We start from the raw sequence: 20,761 nt of genomic DNA, 5'->3' as shown, positions 1-20,761 counted from the left end.
AATGGGTCTGGTTTACATTTTTCTCCATAAATCTCCTAAAGCGGTAGAGATAACCATAAGGTAAAATTGGTGAGGTGTTCCTTTAGCGCAATTTAATTCATATGCGTGATAACAATATACAGGGACTTCTGTTTGAAATCTAGTTCTAGGTCTCTAAATGGAGGGAAATCAGTAAAGTGAACCAGGACAGGAGAAAGTGCTTGGAAAAATTAAGAAAAATTTAATTACTTGAGGTTTGTTTATAAATTGCAGTACGGCGTTGAAAGGTAAACAGCAATAGTTTCTAACGGAATTATTTAAATGGATTTTTAGCGAATTTTCGGAAAGTGCGGATATTTAACTGTGGAAAACATATAGCACCGTACTCGCATATAACGAGTATCATCCCCTCTAGAAAATTGCGCCACTCGTTTCGCTAATAATGCAAACTTTTCCATCGGGGATGACAGCCTTCATTATAAGGTCATTCAAAAGTATTGTTTTTGGTAATTCAGGAGTTGTAAAAATTATAGGTGTAGTCAAAAATATTTCGGAATAAATTTGGAAAATATTCGAAAAAACATAAAATTCTGTTCTTTTAATCTAACTTTAAAACGTCCTGTAATGAAATGGTGCATTTAGTTGTAACTGAAAAGTATGCCAGATAGAAATGTAAAGTATTCTCTATAAATTCTTTTTCAATCATGTCGATATCTCGGCTGGTTCACAAGTTACAAATTTATGGACTCATCGGTTTTTAACGTTCTGTAATTATAATTATAAACACATACGAAGCAAAAGTAATTTCCAACGACAATTGAGTGTTTATTTGACAAGAAAAAAAATATAAATTTTAGAAAAAGAGGTCGAAAAGCATTGACACAAAACTTTCTAACGCAAAACGTTTTTAATAGCGGGTGTTATCCCCTTTTGTGCTCGAATGATTAGCTGCGTATTCTCTTGGCACAAAGTCCTCATGAGAAATTGGTACCCATTCCTATAAACGAGCTTGTGAGTTGTGTTGTGTGTAGTTAATGGAGCAGGCCTCGTATTCTTCTTCCAGGCATGTCCCAAATATGTTCCATTGAATTCACATCTGGACTTAATACGAAATAGTCCAAAGTAAGAGTAACTGCGTCAAAAGAAAGTCATTCCCAATGAAATCATTGTAAGGGAAAATAAAACAAAATCAGCAAGATACAAATTCTCATAACGCTGAGATTCAATAGTTCGTGACTTTCGGACCAGTTGAGGGATAACATGATTAAAAAAGAACATCATTTATTTTTACCCCGCATTTTGGATGTGCAATCAGTTTTGTTTAAAAATCTGGAAGAACTTTATCACATCTGTTCTATGAAATTTTAAAATTTGCCGAAGAAAACACACTAGTGATTCATAGGAGGGCCCTGGCAAACGCACATTCTCGGTCGCGCGATGTAAAATATTTTTATGGCCGACTCTAGTTTTGTACCTCAGGGGTAAACTGTACTAAGTCCAAAAAAAAAATCTATCGAATGTGAGTTTTCCATACTCAGTCCAATAACATTTAACATTAAATGACTGAGTACGGAAAACTCACATTCGATAGAAATTGAATTTAGTACAGTTTCCTCCTGAGGTACAGAGTTGATATTTTACTGGTTTTTTATATTTTATAATTTATTTAGATAAAAAATGTATCAAACACGTCGCCAAAACCACTGACACAGTTCAAAGTTTCACAGTATTATTTCTGTGCCTCACATCGAAAAACATTAAAACAGGAATCGGAAAATGATTTTGCTGGTTCCGCCGGTCAACTTTCTGCCTTGACCGGCAAACGGTATCTTAAGTTTCTCATGAGAAATCGTGACATTTTGGCTCCTCTCCAAAAGCAATCAATTGTGATTTGAATAATTGAGATAGGTACTAAATTTATTCATGTGGTTGGACCCCACTACCATGACAATGAAAATTCGATGAAAATTGATTACTTAGGCACATATTTCAAAAGTTGTGTTATATTACGAGGGGGAAAAATGGTGTTAGTATGATTGTTAGAAATTTAAAATATGACTACGTATAAACATACATATTTTTTAATTTTAGTAACTCGATAGTGCAGTAAAATCATACACGACCTCTGGTCCTATAACGCCATTATAGCAATGTGCATATATTTATGATATGCAAGTGGTGGTCAAATGACTCTCTAGAGAATATGCTCAGAACATATTATATACCAGTATGTACTCAGCATATGTAAAACATAAACGCTGAAACTGTCTATCTTGTATGTTAACGGATCTATATTTTGTTAAACAGGTACATCACCACAAAAAATCATAATCATAAAATATCTTAGAGTGGAAACATGATACGAAGAAGCAGAGACTTACCGAGCTGAACGGATATCTCCAAAACGGTTAGAACATGGGTCACTTCATCTACGATGACATCACCAACCAACCAACCAAACAGTCACAGATAATAAACCCGGAATTGGATGATGATTCGATTAAAGGAACCGGATCAAAAATTAAATTATTCAAAGGCAATTAACCAATTTTCGACTACTTGATTAGAGAAGTGTTCGGAGTCAATGGATCTGAATGATAGAATCGCGACGCGGTTTTCGCAGTGGCGGGCGGTTCGGAATCGCCAGTCTACTGTGATCCTTTAGGACGCGGACCCAACTGATACCCTCAGAATCTGTCATAAGGGGATGCTGTACACCTTTCTAGGTGTGCACAACTGTCATAGAGTATTCGGTGCGAGCCAATGAACTTCGAGGACTGGCTGCGTTCGCCAATGGCCGCGGTCGGCGGTGTGGCTAAAGCATCGATTAAACCGCCGAATGTGCTCATTCGCGCGGAATGTAAAGCCGCCGCTAAGAGGGCGCCACCGGGACTGTTTCATTGAAACTGAGGCCGCGTCGACCGCCTGAGGGTGCTGCAGCCACTTCCGGGCCCGCCATTTCTTTGAACGAGCGGCGGGAGGCCCAACGGCCAGCTGGCCCCATGATAGGCTCGCTCGAGTGGAAGGGAAATTTTGGCAGGTAAATGGGTAGTTGCGAGTAGATAGGTGATTTGCCAATTTATTATTTCGCAGGTCCAGCTTTGCGGGGTCAAGAAGTTTTGAGGAGTCGCCGAGGGAGTGCTTCGGCTATTCTCTCGTGTGCGAGAAAATTTCTCAAGCTTGAATTTTGAATTTCCAACTTGATCAAAAATTCAACAACGTTAAAGATATCTGTCAAAATTTGATAACGCGGGGCAGCCTGACAGCTCGCGTTGTCGAATTGTCATTATGGAACTTTTTGAAACAAAAGAGCGACGCCATGTTGCCAATTATGTTCGGGCTAAAATAATTTGCCCCCATTTTTATTTTGGTGCTGTTCAATGCATTTTTTCCACGTGTTTTCTGTAAGAGACGCACTTTCTTCAAATATATTTTAGTGCCAAATACTACTGTGATGTTACATAAGTAGATGTTTAATTGTTATAATCTGGGAGATATTTTTTAGAATACCTCAATTCAAGCGGATAACAAAAATCATAGGCAGGGAAGTTTCTTCTAAACTTATTCTACGGAACTGTATACTTAACCATAACGGTGACGCAAAATAGTCTAACGTAATTGTCAAAGAGTATTTTTAACTATCACTTTCGATGACTTCAGTAAAACCGATTTACTTCTCGCGTTCCCTTCTTTGGCTGTTCTTGAAGCCCCTATTATATTGTTCTTCTTTGTCTCCACAGATTCACCTTTATATACATAGGGTTTTGCCTAAAGTAAATTGACGACTTTAGTAATAATTTCTTTAACATTGGGTCAAATATATTCTGTAAATGACATTGCGTCATTATGCTGCTTCACTAAACATAGCAGTGTTGAAGAATATGACCCATATTTATCGAGTCTTCAGTTTTATCGTTAATTTTATTGCAAGACGGCGAATACCTAAAAAATATATATATAAAAATATTGAAATAAAGCTTAGATATTGGTCAGATTCCTGTCTTCTAGAAAATTATAGCCTGCTGTTTAAGTTAACAATAGAATAGTAATTTGCCTTTAATTATTAACCAAGCGAGATTAACCCGAAATTTCGGTTTGCCAATTGCGAATATAATATTGTTATTCGTGATTTTTTGCAAATTTGATCTCCATTTATACCCTTTTGAAACCCTATCAAATGTCCTATGTAGTACCGATGTGAAACAGAACTTCGCAAGAAAATTCGCAAAACGTTGTACTGATTTCAGTTTCTTGAGTATTCCCAGTCTTCCCGTTGTAATTCGCGTAACTGTCGTCTTATATATGCGAAGATTAGAGCTGTAAATTCTCTTGGAAATTGACCAATATACAAGGTATACCTAAAATGGCGCCCAGCGCTCTCCACGCTCTCCACACTTAACAGTTTATGAACGGGTCAAGAAAATTTTAAATAATTAATTCGACTATTTTTTTCGTTTTAGATGCTTAGAGTTTCTTGTTGAAGCTACTGACCAAGCTTGGAAAAATCAAAACTTCTCTAAGCTCAGATCCAGTTTCGGCTCTCCAAGCCAATTCTCAGAGGTGATAGAACAAGTGCAACGAAGATTATCAATAATTTTTGAGAAGTTGGCACAAATGCAAATTAAGTATATTTTTCAATTTAAGTTAAATGAGTATAAAAATATATTTAATTTTTTTTAAGATTAACACCACTTATTCTGCTCTAAAAATTAGGTATTTTATTATAAAATTGAAGATCTAATAGTAGAGTTGGGGAATTAAGTTCGCTGGGGAGATGAAAAACAGCCTTAAAATTAAATATAGCTCTATATTTCGAAAGTTCCTCACAGCTCAGCGAAACGAGATAAAGTACTTGATTTTCGTCAATCTGAGGGTTCAAAAATTCCACACCAAATGAAAGATTGAAAAGAGGACATGAAATTCAGTCTTTATTTGAAGAAAAAAATAATAAAAATCCACCGATGTCAAATTCGCGCTAGTTGACACCTCTGTCTATTTTGCATTACTACATTAGACGGCTCTACTGTTGTGTTGTTGCACTGTATTGTTACAACAGTTGTCTAGGAAAATTCAAGGTGCAAAATACATATATAATAAGAAATACCCAAATTTGAGTCAGTTTTGTCACTTTCGGCAACCCTCAATGGAACTCCCACGTAAATAGGTGGGTAGAACATAAATTTCCAATGGTCTGTGCCATTTCCATGTACTAACCATTTTATTTTGCTCAAACCCGAATTGACAAAAAACGACTTCGTCGACAAATCGATGAAACCCGATGGGGCAAAACTCGAAGGCCGAATTTATACAGGCAGAATGGATCACGAGCGGGGGGTGTGCAAATCACCGTAAGGCTTAATCCCAATTTGTCTCATTTTAAATCTGGGTCATAAACATATATGAATGTATTGAAAAGCCTCTAAATCCGCACTGAGAAATTTCACATGTTCCCTGAGGGGGCGATTTTTCATCCCTTTTGGAGATTAAGACTTAATCGTATTAAGTCACAAGTGCGTGTAGATAACGCTTATTTTGAAGGAGCCTAGAGGTAGCCACAGAGTAGACTACATTGGAGAGTATGTAGAAAATGTATAATCGAGGAATAAACTTTTATTCTGGATCGTTCTGTTACGGTTCTGGGACTAAACAGCGTCGCCGTCCTTTTCAGTAATGTGTTCAACGGGGGTGCGAAGCATTCGACTGTACGTAACAGCTGATGTCACTCTTTCCCCTAAATTCAGCGCCAGAATTTTCATTAAAATTATTTGTGCTCTTCCAGGGAATGTGATAATTTCATAAAATATGTATCCTGCTTCCTTATCTTTGTTAAGTCCGCGTCGGGAAGGGTTGATATGCCACTTTCGCTATCTGGACGAGGCTAGTCGACTCATGTATTAATGGCTTTTTGGGCATTTTAGTATTGCGTGCCGTTAAATCCCCGACAATATATCGCTGGATATAAATTTGTGGTCCTTAAAGCCTACAACAGCCCCGTATTTGTACAAATCTGTCCACCTTTCACAATAACATACCCATGCCCGCTGAGCTTTAAAAGGGCCCTTGAAGAGCTTACAAGAGGGAAATGATTTATTGGTAATTTCTTTCCGAGAACAACACAGAGTCGCTTAAATAAATATATCTGATCTTTGATTGCATTTTTTCCTCAACTACGCCTCTGGATGAAGATAAAACTTATCCCAACAGACTTCGAAAGTTTATAGGAACGGCGGCGATAAGACAAAAGTTTGAGAAATCACATTCTGGAAGAATGATCATGGAAATTTACAATAACACGACCGCGCACGCCGCCCGAATATAAATTCTTTACATATCTCGATAGCCCGTTATTATTTTCCCAAATGGAAATTAAAAATTACTTCCAGAGTGCTGCCACAAAGACTCAAACCGATGTTTGGCATTCCTTTTATATCCCAACGTGTGTGAGTGTGTGTGTGTGTGTGTGTGCCAGGAAAAAGGTTTTATAACTTTTTTTTTGTCGCAAAACGAGTGGGTTTAGAGAAATATACAGGCTAAAGATTCGACGATGTGAGCAAATATGATGGCTCCAGACGAGAAATATTGAAAAGTGATGCATGCACCATCATAAACACATATTTTTGCATCAGGCGAAACGATCTGGAACTCGTATAACACAAGCGTGAATAATAGAAATTAATACTAACTGCGAAGCGTGAAGATTTTGAGAAAAAACCTATGAAAAGTACAGAAGAATAATGGCACTTTTAATCATTTAGCTAAAGCAGTTGAATTACTTGTTCCTGATATTTTATCCGCATTTTTTTTGGAAAATTTAGAACATTGATGCTCACCAATTTCTGGGAAGTACCTAAAGTCCCTATAAAAATATTCGAAACGGCACGTTCTTCGGTCATTTTTGAGAGCTTGTATTTCGGAAAGGCTTCAGCCGATTTTTATCAACAAAAAAGATTATGGAAGTTTGTTTCTTCTGCAATCATTGACGAATACCTTAAAAACTCTCCATGCCATACAAGGTAAAGAAAAATGCCATGCAAAATTGTAGATTTTCGCACCGCTGCAATTGGTAGCTACGGTTATTCAGAACTCGGTGTAATGTCGTTTAGTGTTTCTTCGGCAAATTTTCTCGCTTTGGAAAATAAAAAATACAGAGTGTTTTGAAAAAATCGTTACTTTTTATTTAATTACTCTCATTGACATTTAAAACATCCTTTCCAATATCATAAGCTATAAATCCAGAAAACTGAATTCAAACCCATATAGGGGACCGTCGGAGCGCTCGATCGCCCATTACGAGAAGCCACCTAATAAAAAATACATAAAAAAATCCATGTTGACCTCGTTATTGAGTTCCACTTATTTCCATTTCGCAGCCAAGATTGTCCTTCGAAATCTGGATTCACGATTCTACAGGGCGTTCCTTAATGTCGTGCTAATATTTCAAAGTTTGATTCCTTAGGTCGTTTTATGAAGAAAACTTCTTATGAACATATGTCCGCAACAACCCAAATTTGTAGCTACAAGATGTTGAGATTTTTTTTTTCAAATCGTTATTTTTAAATTTCTCAGAAAGTGCTTTAGGTATTGCCTTCAATTTTGGTATATGTTAATAGGGCATGAAACCCCGTAATTTAATAAGAAAAGTAATCACACTACTGAGCCAGTGGCATTCCTACGTACACGTCTTCCGATATTATTTACAAAAAAGTGGTGCGCCACTGACATTTTTTCGCGGGAATATCCGTTCTGATTAGGCTGGCTAATTCTACACGAAAAAAAACTTTTATAATAAACTATAAAATGCATAATATTTAATATAAATTAATAACTCGTAACTAAAATAAACAAATTAATTTGGACGATTTTTATTGTGTTAATCAAGAACGGCTCGCCTAACGAGAAAATCGTTAGAGATCTTTTTCGCATAGAATTGACCAACCTAATCGGAACAAACATTCCCGCGAAAAAATTTCAGTGATGTACCGCTTTTTTCGTAAATAATATCGAAAGGCATGTATGCAGGGACGCCACTGGCTGAGCAATAGAATTACTTTCCTTATTAAAATACGATATTTTACATCCCATTTAACAAACACCAAAATTGAAAGTAATATCTAAAGTACTTTCTGAGAAATTAAAAAATAACTATTTGATAAGAAAAGCTTCAACACCATACAGCTAAAAACCCGGGCAGTCTTGGACATATGTTCATACGAGGTTTTTTTCATAAAATGACCTGAAGAATCACACCCTGAAATATTAGCACGACATTAAGAAACGCCCTGTATAATACAAAAAGCTTTATCTGGAGAGTTTCATTAGTTGTAACTCCTTATTGGCAACATGTCCCATTTCACGTGCAGCAATAAAAATTACTCTTCCTTGATAGGAAATCGACTAAATCCAGAAAACTGGATTCTAACCCACATAGGGAGCTGTCGGCGCTCTCAGTCGTCAATTACGAGAAGCCACCTACGGCAATAGAACACGCATCGAAAATACTCTATTGACCTCTTTATTGAATTCTAGTTATTGCCATTTCGCAGCCAAGATTGTCCCCAGAAATCTGGATTCACGGTTCCATGACACAAAAGGTCTTATTTAGTGAGTATCATAATTTGAAACCCTTCATTGGTGACGTGTTCCATTAAACGTCCAGCAGTAACAATTACTCCTCCTAGATGGGAAACCGGGTAAATCCAGAAAACTGGATTCTAGCTCATGTAGGGGGCTGTCGGGGCGCTCACTCGGGGACCGATCATAAATATGGAGCGACATATCGGGCCACAGTTTTCCGCCAGAGGCCCGCTCAGGAAACGAGCTAACAAATGGCTTTGCGACATCATATTTACACCCTCCGCTACAAAAATAATATATGTCTGTTCGAATCATTGAACACGCATTGGAAGGCGTCCTGTCGAGACGTGAGTATCACCGCAAACCCGTTATCACATGTATAGATGAGTGCGAGAGCGGCGCCCTTAATGGCCACCAAACGATATTACTATCGCAGTTTTCGAGATCATGTTAACCTATTAAGGTTAAATGGATTATTGCCCTTCGAAAACGAACTAGAAATAGTTCCTGAGATATTATGCATAAACGTACAACCCTCCCATGGAGGAACTTCAAAAACTCATCAAATGATAAGCATTTCCTCTCCCGTATTAATACACGTCAGGGTGCGTAATGAACATGTCAACTGGCATTGTTGCAGGGGATGATGTCCTGACCCTTATCTCACCCCGTCCATCTCGTAGTTGCTTATCTTCGGTCACTATCAACGCTTATCAGCTAATGTCTCTTGAGGCTCGGACCCTAATAAGATATAGAGTTCCGCAGTGATTGTACGCCTTGTCCAATATGTTACTTATGAGATAATCATTATGGCAATAAGCCGAGCGCTAAATGGTTTGTTTGATTTTTGGACGCAATTCCTCTGCAAAGACCAAAAAAATAGAAATGCCCAAACAACACAATAGTGTTGCAAGCAATATCTCTAAATAACCACATTAGACACAACGGCATAATAAAATATACACTTAACCGCATTAGTTACAGTTTTCATGAGAGTAGGGCCCCGAAGTCCACAATAGGAATCGAGGACAATAACAAAGCAGTCGGAGTGTTACGCTGCTTTTGTGTGTCCAATAAGTCATCCTGAAGTGAGATATTAGCTTATATGATTTGTTTGGTTTGCTGTAGATATTACAAGGATGTATGAGAATCCAGGATTTTTTCGATCTAGCTTAATAACACGAGCTGACATTAGGAGAGGTTTGGAAAGCTGAGTTTTTTCGGTCATCATTCATGGATTTCGACTCAATTTATAGTGTCTCTCTCCCGTTCTATCACGTTCCCTTTCTACGTCTCCCCTCTTACCTCGCTATCTCTCCCCCCCCCCCCTCCCCCGCTCCATCCCCCACCCTGTTTCTCTCTTCGCTCAGTCGTTTTTGAGCGTGCATGATGCAAACGTGACAGGGTAAAATTTTGATTAAAAATGTTAAAGTTCGTTCTGCTAATGAAAATGCTACGAGCTTTTTCGTCTTACTTTACAACTAACGCAAATATAGCAAGTAATTATTTCAGTTAAACTTGTAAATATTGGTTAAATTCGAATTTTACTATCGTCAGGTTGGCGACACTACATCTTAATTTACGACGTTGCCATTAAGATTTTATGATTCATCGCCGCCGTTTTGAATAATTGTATTTCTCGACAGTTTTGACTTGCAGCTCCAGATCCTTTCCTCAGTATTATTATAAAAACTGTCCTTTTAAGAAAAAAACAGTCATATGCATATGTTTCGCATTTTTATTCGTGCAAAAATGCCGAAGCATTTGAACAGCCGCAGCAAGGAGTTAGTAGCTTCTTTGATAAAGTATTTAGAAAGTGCCCTAAAAAAATAATAAACCATTATTACCTCTGACTGGCGTTAGAGAAGTAAGTTAAAATCATAAATATAAAATAAACTTCTAACGTTTTAATATAAGCGCTGCCCTAACTTTAAGTATTTCCGCGGTAAGTGCAGGTTCAAAATCTTATAAAAACATTAAGGTCACCCAAAAAGAAACGTCCGCATCCAAAAAGGGTTGCAAATTCGGCCATTTTGAACACGGGGGCGATTCAAGAAACGATTTATCAGAGGTATGATGCATTTTTTCACAATACGGCAACGTTGTTACCATTGAAGGCTGTGACGTGCATCGAGAACTCTGTTGCGAATAGTATAGAGGGTGTTCCAACTAAATTTGCACGTCATGAAATCTTCGATTTCGTCCAAATGTGGAAAATATGTAAAAATATGTCGATTTTAACTTGAGGGGGGACCGATTTTTAACTTGGTTTCGAAGTAATTTTTGCATCCCTCAAGCGCCCAGAGCCATCGCTTCAAAAACTTTAAATGGCAAAAGGAGCCGAGTAACACATCGTTTTGAAACTGTTTCCATTCTCTATACAACCAAGTTTTTTTACAAGTTTCAATGATTGGTTATGAAAAAACCATTCAATTTAGCGAACGTATTGCTTAAAATCTCCACTTCTATACAAGCGGTTTTGAAAAGTTCGAACATTCTAGCGTGATCAAACAGCACTCTACGACGATTCGTTCTTGAAGCATTTGTAGGGATGCAGGTGGTGTAGCACAAACTTTAGACTTAAAAAAATGGCTCCAGAAAAAGAAATCTAGGGGGGTAAAAACTTTAAATATTAACGCAGATAACGTTACGGTTAACGTTAAAAAATAACGAACGGTAACGTTTCTACCAAAAAAAAAAAAAAATCTTTACGATTTGAATGAAAATGTACCGAATTAACAATATTGAAAATTTCAATGAGTCTCACAACAACTCAATGATTCAAAACAACAATTTCGTGATTCTGAAAAACCAATCGCTCAAAGTTGAAAAAACAGACATGGTTGGATGGAGAATAGAAGCGGCTTTGAAACAATGTGTCATTCGGCCCCTTTTGCCATTTAAAGTTTTTGAATGGGCGTCTCTGGGCACTAGAAGGATGCAGAAATTACTTCGATACCAATATACAATTTGGTCCCCCCTCAAGTTAAAATTGACACATTTTAGCATTTTTTCCACATTTAGGAAAAATCAGAGATTTCATGGGGTATAAATTTTAATTGAGACACCCCGTAGATATTTGTACGCTAATCTCTTCGCAGTTGAGCACTATTTAGTAAAATCAAAAAGACCCACAAACGCTAAGCTCATACAGCCCTACCATATGTCTACACAGTTCCTTAGGCAGACTCTTCAAATCTGTAATAAACAACGGACTTACACATGAAGTTAAACGAATTTCCATGATTCAGAACACTCGACATGGATTCAGAAAGGGGAGGTCTGCCGAGGGGTGTGCTAGAACTTGTGGTCGAAATAAAGAAAACCAGTGATAAAAATAAAACTTGATTTATGCATGATGATGATTTTAATGGAAAAATCTTTCGGCTGACAACGCCAGCACAGTCAACCAATACGTTGTTGGGATGTTTGAGTCATATTCTCCTCGAAGGTTTATGGTGCCGTCAACCGACTGAAGAGGCGTCGCCTATCATGATTAGAAAGTGAGAAGAGGAAAACAAAAAAAGTTCTAACAGACAAGGTAAGTCCCACCCCCCACCTAAGGGGGTAGTTGCGGGATAAGCTAAAGTAAGCTGCGGTGGCTGTTTCAAAGCGGAGAATGAGGGGAACGGCAAGAACGAGCATTCCCTATAGTTCAGCCAAAAGATACTTAAGGCAAGACTCATTTCCTTCATCCTCTAGATCTTCCTCCATGGGACGTTCACCTGGCAGATGTTCTCCCTTTGATGTTGCTCTTCAGCATCCCGTTAAGGTGCGCTTGGGGTTCCGCTGGTTTGGATATAGGAACTTATCCAGACATCACCAGTCTAAGTCGAAACATAGAAATTGTGCAAGTGGAAGTAGGACCGCATAAGGTTTAATATGTCTCCGACAAAGACCAACAACTCAGAAGGCGGAGTAAGTCCGGCCGGCGTTTCCACTTCAATGTTTAGATTAGTATCGATTTCACTACCTTCGCTACGATGGAGTTTTTTTTAAATCAAAACAAAAAGCGACTATGTAAATAAATAGAAAAAAAACTAAAACACGGTAACACTGCGCGTTAAAATCGAAATTCCTTACATGCTTTACCAGCACTGGTCAATTTTTTTTTTTTCGATCTCGTTTTATAATCGAACTATAAACGAATCGTTCCATCTATCAACTGACCTCGAGTCTCGGCTCAGTCTTGGGTCCACCAAAAGATCATAATCAAATATCAGCGCATTTAGATCATCACTTTCATCAATGACGTACCTAAGTTATGCTGTAACGGAGAAATATACAATCATTTATAAATAAGTAAAAACTCAAAACCAATTTAATCCATCACTAGAACTTATATCAGTAAAAATTCTGAAACGGCGAGAAATCTGGCCATTAGATCTGTACTGATTCCGCCCACTTCGTTGTTGGTCTTTGTCGGAAGGGACATTAAACTTTAAGAGGTCCTTATCCCACTTGCACGATTCCTATGTTCCGACTTGAACTCGTGATATAATGTTCAGAATCAATGCCAAGTTTGACACAAGATGTTCAACACAATAATGCGCAAGATGGAACATTCCAACCTTATTTAGAATTCATTATTAAACCGTATACAAAAATCATCCAAAATATGTCGACTAACTTTAAAGGAGAGTAGAAGACATCAATGCAAACATTTTTTCTTAAACAAACATATGTTTGCAAATAAACCGTTTGAGGAGAAAAAAGGCAATATTGTTTTACTCAGTATAGTCACTTTTTATTCGTGTTAGACGTTGTTTTATTGATAAACAAATGATGGCTTGCAGTAATTGGCCAAAATTACCATTTGCTTCAATACGAAGATGACAGAATCGGTTCGTTGACTGGTGGATCCTGAGGAATATTCCGGGAATAGCTTCTAAATGTATGCAACTCTATATTATTTTTGCTAAGAGATCTTCCGCATTACAAATAGGCCTTTCCTAAACCAGAGATCCTAAAACAGAGATTTGAGATAACCCCAAAGGAAAAATCTATAGTGTTCAGATCAGGAGAACGTGTGGGCCAGGCTACAGGACCGCCTCTTCTAATCCATCGGTGCATATCGGTAAGTTCTTAAAATGAGAAATTAACATTTATTTTCAATACAAATTTTGATTTAACTAATCAACTAAGTGAATGTTACTATGCCAGCTGAATAATCATAATGTACATATGATACCTACTACGGTCTTAAAATTGGTATTTTTAGAATGTCTAATTATGATGAAGAAATGTTTGTGTTCCCCAACAATAAACGTAGCTGAAACAAAAAATGTTCAAGGAAAGACAATAGCGTCCAACTAAATCACGAATTCATTTAGTTATTTGATGTGGCTTAAATATTTTATTTGCTCAACAGCCCTGACGGCGCTTTTGCGGGCATATGTTTGTTAAAGAAAAAAGTTTGTATTGAAGTCGCCCACCACCCCTTAAAGTTTGCCGGTATATTTTTAGGACACCCTAAAGACACAGTTCTATGAGGGGTCCATTTATAATAAAGGAATTCTGGAGCAATTTAGAAAAATGGCCAAATAAATTTCCATAAAGTTGGATAATGCAAAAATGATAATTAAAACGTGGTATTTTCTAATGCGACACGATAGGGCTACTGAAGAGTTATGGCAACCTCGACTCAAGACTAACTGTTACATGCAAATTTAACAGAAAAATGGGTTTGGATTAAATTACCTAGTTTTCCCATAAGTATAATGGACGCATTATAATTCTAAATGAGCTAAAGCTATTTGAAAAAATTTCGCTTGGGACTTTTAGAAGTTCAGAAATCCCCGCACTTGTAGTTCATTTCGGGATGGTTCATAAGGTAGTAGGAAACGCTCCTCAATCCATCCTCAGATAAATGTGCTAAAACTCCCGAAAGGTAATCAATCTGAACTAACACAACTAGACTGACTGGAAATAATGAGAAGTGCGGGAAAATATGCCAGTTATTTCGGCTCGTAATTAAAAGATTAATTAACAATGTTAATGGTATTTTTCCCTCCCATAAATTCCATCAAACATCGTCAGGTATAACGAAACCGGCAAGTCGTAAAATAACGCAATTTGTCCCACGTCCAGTCCACTCAAACCTCCTTCTAGTCTAAATAATTTTTAAAAAACAACACATCAAAGAGCCTTCATCAGGCGTCATCAAAAGGACAATGTTACAAGTGTGGTGCAAGAGCTTTCTAAATGAGTAAACATTTCCAATCCTTAACACTCAAAGTATAAACATACAATACAGAAAGTGGAGTGAGCATCGCTGAAGAGATCTCTATGGTGAATTGAGTTGGATCAGTGACCGCCTAATGAAGTGAATAGAGCCGTGGCAAATAGATGGTCGCCTAATCGAATTAGCTACGCTTCTTTTACGGTATTCACCTGCAGAACGCATTGCCATAAATAGAATTAAAGGTATCCTAAGAAAGGAAATGATGACATCGTTTCGAGCAAGGTAATCCCGGGGCAGGTTCGATTATGGGGATTTTCCCAAAAACTCTCTCCTAGGGCTTGCTACGAGCCTGGGCAATGTTCCTAGCTTCCATCGGAGTGTATTTCTCAAGTGCGAAGCTCGATTATTGCCAATAGAACATATTCATCCAGGTTGTAGAAAGCCATTCTGGATGCGGACCTGGATCCCATGACCCGCCGCCGCTAATCATTCATCATCGTAATCAGCGACACGGTAACCGTAACCGGCGGGCCGCCCACCGCTGAAACGGCCCGATAATGCACCTTCTGATTTACGGCACTTGATTTACAGGCCGTGCCGCATTATCACCTCCAACGCCGGCCACGGTCCTATAAATCAGACCGCACATATTACATTGTGCAAGCAATCCCGGAGAAATTGCACTTTTCCTGTGTTAACTCTCGGGCTTAACACGAGAATCTGGATTTGGAAGATGAAAAGGTCCTGGACCAAACCGCAGCGGTTTTGTTATCTTCGAAAAAACGTCACGGTCGGCAGGTTGATGGTGGACCCTCATAGGTGGAAAAGTGACGGGCGCAATGCCATTGGGGAAAAATGACACATCCGTTAAAGCTGAGCTGGAAAAGACGTTCGCCTGAGTATTGAACGAATTGAAGGCTTTCTTAGCAATGCTTTCTAATCTCGTTAGCGCTAGTAATTAAATGGCAACGTGGCACCGTTCTTCTGTTTCAGAGATCACGGCAACTTCACGTTGATAGACGACAGCTGCATGCCGGCCTGCTTGACCTTAGCTGAATGAAGAGCCAGATCTTCAAGAACAACCAAAGTTTGGATATATTGTGTTAGTCGAGGTGCTTTAGTATTCCGAAAGAAGCTCTCCTAGCGATCAAAGGCTTGAGCTGGATACAATATTCTTCTGAACGTTTTGACGGATAGACGTTCACACTGCACATTTTGACTATGTCAACAGTGCTAAATGGCAACGCGGCACCGTTCTTTTTTTTCAAAAATGCCACGACTGCCAATTGAGCTTCACAAGCTGTCAAACTGTTTAATATCGACAGAGTTAAGGATGTTGCCGAATCACCAACTACCCGTAAGTTTAAGGGACATTTTTAATGCGTCTAAATCTCTGTTCAACGAGAAGTTGTATTTTTATTACTGATTTTAGAACCTTTAGGTTTGGAAGAATTTCAAGGTTTTTTTTTAACTTTGCCAGATATATTAAATGAAAATTTGTAGTCGAAACGGTCATTATCTTCAGAATTACTTGAAATTTGGGGATTTTTTATAAGGGCAGCTACTTCAGTACTCAGGGGAAAGATGGCTTTCTTAATTATTTCTAGCGACCAGGGTTTGAAGTAAATATTGACGAAAAACAGTGACACTTAATCGATTTTCATCAGCAAAATCTTACCGGAATGGTATTCCACGCTATCCGATGACGTAAATAAGTACATGAAATATCGACAAATCGCTTCCATAATGCGCTAAAAAATAATCGTATACCTACGTTCCATATTTATTTCTCATTAAATGTATCGTTGTACTCGCGATTATTGAAAATTCACACCTACAACTAAACGGCAACATAGCGACGCTCTTTTGTTTTAACATCAGGGCCCTGATTCGTTAATGATCGAATGCATTTAATTGGCGAATAAAATTTTTTGGCCAATCAACATCGACGAACATTTCATTCTCACTCTCACGTGCTCGTTAGAAGCAAGGTCCAGAATCCCTTCAAATTGACAGTGGTGTGATCTACGTTGCCAGATCTTCAGAATTCTTCGTAAGTTTGGGTAATTTTGGTGGATTGTTCAGTGTATAGTTCCAAATGTCGATTTTCTGCGGACAAGTTTCCACCAAGCATCGACGGTAATAGCTAATGTTCACATATAAGTGTTAGATGTTATTCCAAGCTCTAACCAGTTTTAGAGCTTTGAAGCAACACCTTGAATAAAATAATTAATATTCCTACAGGAGGAGCTTGAAAATACGCACACGCCCAATTTGACGTTATACCTGAGTGCTAGCCCCACCTTTTCTTATACATATTTATGATTTTTTTTATGTAACGAATAGTTCCATCAAGGAAGTTTGCGTTTTATGGAAGAAATAATTGTGGTAATTTCAGTTTACCGGGGATATTTCTTTTATTTCTACCCTTTACCATTCAAAAGGATGAGAATAACTTTCGGTTACGCGCATTTGAATTTATATACGGTCTTGTCAGCCCGATTACCAACAGCGCCAATAGTCTGGATGACTCTTCATTTGATATGCCTTGGGGGGAGAACACTGCAAGCACATCCAAATAATGCAATTACCAAATACGAATATCTGTACAAAAAGTACGGGCAAGGAAGTTTAAACGAACAACCAACGAACAAGAAAGCATAAACTATTCGAGCTCCGTTTAACGTTAATAAATAACTTTAGCTTATCGCGAATTCCTCCAAAGACCCCTTTGCGTCTCTCGCTTAATATTTCGCAAGTATAAAAATTTCGAGACTAATATATCACCACATGCTTTAGAGTAACTAAATCATCGTGACATTTTGCCACCCGAAAGGCTGTCTAAAAGACTCCAAAATGGGACAATGGCAGCATGTAATGTGGTCCTTCGGCTTTACAACGTTAACAGCTGTCGTCCTTCCTCAATGGACCTCGATCATCATTGTTAAGCTACCGTGTAAGGGCCCGTTTTGTGTAATAAATTAACCCAAATTATGCTACGTGGTGACAACTATTTTGTTTACGAGATTTTAGGACCTTTTGCGTGTTTTTGTGAGAACTTTGGGGCGATAGGTCTCCTGGGTCGAGGCTCAGATTAATATAATTAATTAGCTACAATAATTTCTATATGCGAGATGTAGTATCATTTATTATTCAATTCGGAGAATTTCCACAACAATGTATACAGTGATGAGAACAGTCATCAAATTGATTTATACACACTTTTTTTGAAGCCAGACAGAACGGTGGGAAGATTTCCAGATTTCCAATTTACTAAACCAAATATTTAACAGTACAGTAATAACTAAAAAAAACATAAAATAATAAACATAAATAATAGATAATAATAAAGTAGATAGCAGCTCGATACTTTATTCAAGATATGCTTCCGATATTTCCGCTTGAAGTTTTTTAAATGATCACCCTATATATGACACAAAAAATGAAAACGATAAAAAATTTAAGATAATTGTTACAAACTTGCCGGCTAATTCTGTAAACTCACTCTCTCGTTTATTCTCTACAACTAATTCTGAACGCACGCTCTAACTGACTCATATATGTCAAATTAAAAATAGACATAACCTATAAACTCTCTCCGTGTTATTTCTATGTTTATTAAAACGTGCTAATCACTAATTCTCTTCGATTATCTCAAACTCTGCCATATGAAACTATGGTGGCATTCTGCCCCTACTGTTCCAACATCCTTTTCGCGGAGGAAAACGTCTCTGGCCGCATCCAGTTCACTTGTAATGTGTGCCCCATCTACTTTCCAGTGAAGAAAAACATTTCATCTAGAACTTACTGCCAGTTAAAGGCCATTGACGATGTTTTGGGCGGCGAGGAAGCATGGAAAAACGTGAATTCAACTGACGAGAGATGTCCCAAGTGCAGCAATGAAAAAGCCTACTTTTTGCAGTTGCAAACAAGATCTGCTGATGAGCCTATGACCACCTTTTATCGTTGCTGTAATCCTGAATGTAACCATAATTGGCGGGACTAAATGGCTGAGAAAATAGCTGAGCGTATTCTCATCACCCAACCAGAGGCAATTTTCCGAGCAGTGAAAGTGTTACGGTCATCAGGTGTTGTTGCCATCCCCACAGACACTTTATATGGACTTGCATGTGATGCCACTAACTTTACTGCCATAGAGCACATGTTTTTTATCAAAGCGCGAAGCCCTTGGAAACCCTTTGCCATTTGTTTGGCTGGAATTAAAGACATTCCTTCATATGCATTAACGCAACATCTCCCCACGGGCCTACTAGAAAAATTACTCCCAGGCCCAGTTACAGTAGTTTTAAATAGCAATTGTGAAAGTGAAGTAGACAAACATTGCCACAAAGATGGAAAAATTGGCATTAGAGTACCAAAGCATCGCTTTATACAAGAATTAGTTACAGCACTTGGGAAGCCCCTTGCCTTGACCAGTGCCAATTTGAGTGGGAGTCGAGGAGTGGTGTCTTGTGATGAACTAGAAGAAGAAATATGGAAGAGAATCCCCATTATATTCGATGGGGAAGAGCAACAATTTAATTTCAATGACAATGGCCATCCTGAGGGGTACAGAGATGGTTCTACCATTGTAGATTTGTCTGAGAAGGGTAAATATTGTATTATTAGGACTGGACTAGTTGAAGCTCAATGTAACACTTTGTGGATTTTAAGGAAATTTGGGTTTAAAGATAAAATGGACAATAAGAGTAATCCTATAATATTAGAGCAGAGGTGAGGACTGTCATATTTTATGGTTGATGTAAATAATATAACACATTTACGAAAAAACAAACAGTATTTTTTATTACTTAACTATTGGCAAAATTGAAGCAAACAAATGTGTTAGAAGAATTAGGAATATTGCTAAATTAATATAATTTATGATATACCATTGCAATGTAAATCACCCTGTATAATCTTTTATCATGCTGTTAAGTTACGCTCGTATCACGGGACATCTAGTTCTTATCTTCCTGCAAATAAACCTGAATTTATCTCAGTAATTCGTGTTGATCCAGTCATGTCTCTACAGCCTGAATAAGCGCGTCCAGTGCTGAAGAGACAATTGCTGCTGAATAATCTGATAAAAATCGTTAGTTAAGATTAGCTCAGGATTTAGGTTTCTTCGCTTTAACGGAACCCTATAGGGTAAAAGTATACAAATCCACCTGACAGCTCGTATACCATGAAAAAAGGGGATATGAGTTGTCGACCACCATGAAAACAATAAATAAAAAACTGAACCCTAAGTCAAGTCACGTTTTCCTCAAACGGGGTAAATTAACCATACCTCAAGAGAACCGACTCGGGTTACATGTCAACCAGAAAGCACCGGCCTGTGAAGATAACTGGAAAGATGGCGGGGCAGGCAAAAAAATTAGGTAAAAAATGAAGAAAAGAAAGGCCCCAGACATGTTTCCTGTTTATTGATATTTTGCCGTGATAAGGAAATGAATTTTTTTTGCCTTTGTGATGACTCAAATTAAATAGGTATAGGTCGTTCAATACAAAAACCGACGCACGTCATAAATCACGTAATTTCATTGCCAACCCTCACGTTGGAAATACGAAAAGTTTTCAACGAGGAATTCGTCTCAAGGTAAACAATAATTATGTGGATAAACTGCAACTAGTACTTGTACTTAAAAGTAACCTACCCGTTAAGGTTTAGTAAAATATTTAAACTTAAAATGAACGTAAATAATGGAAATGTTAACAACAATGTGTTGGCAACAGGGCGCGGTGTCGCCATATTTGTCCATTTTGGCATTACGCCTTCCCCGTTCCGCCATTTTATTTTCTTGTGATGGCTGTGTTTACTTAAATACCATAGAATTTTTCGCCGTATTCTATCAAAGTTCCCGTTTTATTGGTGATTTCTTTACCATAAACTGTTCTTTTAAGAACGCAAGCTAGCGTGAATTTACTCCACGTTTATTATTATTGTTTTCCGATATGTTAAAGCAGTTAAATAGTTAAGGAGCTGGTTGCTTCCTTAATGCAATATTTTGAACGGGAAAG

General features: G+C 37.9%; 5 protein-coding genes across 8 annotated transcripts in view; 4 read left to right on the top strand and 1 right to left on the bottom strand.

Moving 5' to 3' along the window:
• LOC136409411 (paired box protein Pax-6-like) overlaps positions 1-2,703 on the bottom strand; it is a 51,022-nt gene extending 48,319 nt beyond the window's left edge. Inside the window, exon 1 of one of the 3 annotated variants that reach the window (XM_066390890.1) lies at positions 2,361-2,703. The gene's annotated coding sequence lies outside the window, so the exon portion shown is untranslated. The remainder of the gene's footprint in view (positions 1-2,360) is intronic. The other 2 variants (XM_066390889.1, XM_066390891.1) reach the window with 2 other exon arrangements.
• Tps1 (Trehalose-6-phosphate synthase 1) overlaps positions 1-20,761 on the top strand; it is a 182,488-nt gene that overhangs the window by 19,216 nt on the left and 142,511 nt on the right. The window lies entirely within an intron of this gene.
• The window catches only part of LOC136409399 (ATP-dependent DNA helicase DDX11), a 156,975-nt gene that overhangs the window by 122,972 nt on the left and 13,242 nt on the right, over positions 1-20,761 (top strand). The gene's annotated exons all lie outside the window — the stretch shown is intronic.
• Positions 18,328-18,743, top strand: Polr3K (RNA polymerase III subunit K). The gene has a single exon (XM_066391261.1). It carries the CDS (start codon positions 18,414-18,416, stop codon positions 18,741-18,743), a length of 330 nt encoding a protein of 109 aa, XP_066247358.1. The 5' UTR covers positions 18,328-18,413.
• Positions 18,744-19,512, top strand: Tcs1 (Threonyl-carbamoyl synthesis 1). Its single transcript, XM_066391260.1, has one exon. The coding sequence runs from the start codon at positions 18,744-18,746 to the stop codon at positions 19,473-19,475; it is 732 nt and encodes a 243-aa protein (XP_066247357.1). The 3' UTR covers positions 19,476-19,512.

Source organism: Euwallacea similis, chromosome 6 (genome assembly GCF_039881205.1).
Source record: "Euwallacea similis isolate ESF13 chromosome 6, ESF131.1, whole genome shotgun sequence".
Classification (NCBI taxonomy): domain Eukaryota; kingdom Metazoa; phylum Arthropoda; class Insecta; order Coleoptera; family Curculionidae; genus Euwallacea; species Euwallacea similis.
This window is presented reverse-complemented; position numbering and strand designations above follow the sequence as displayed.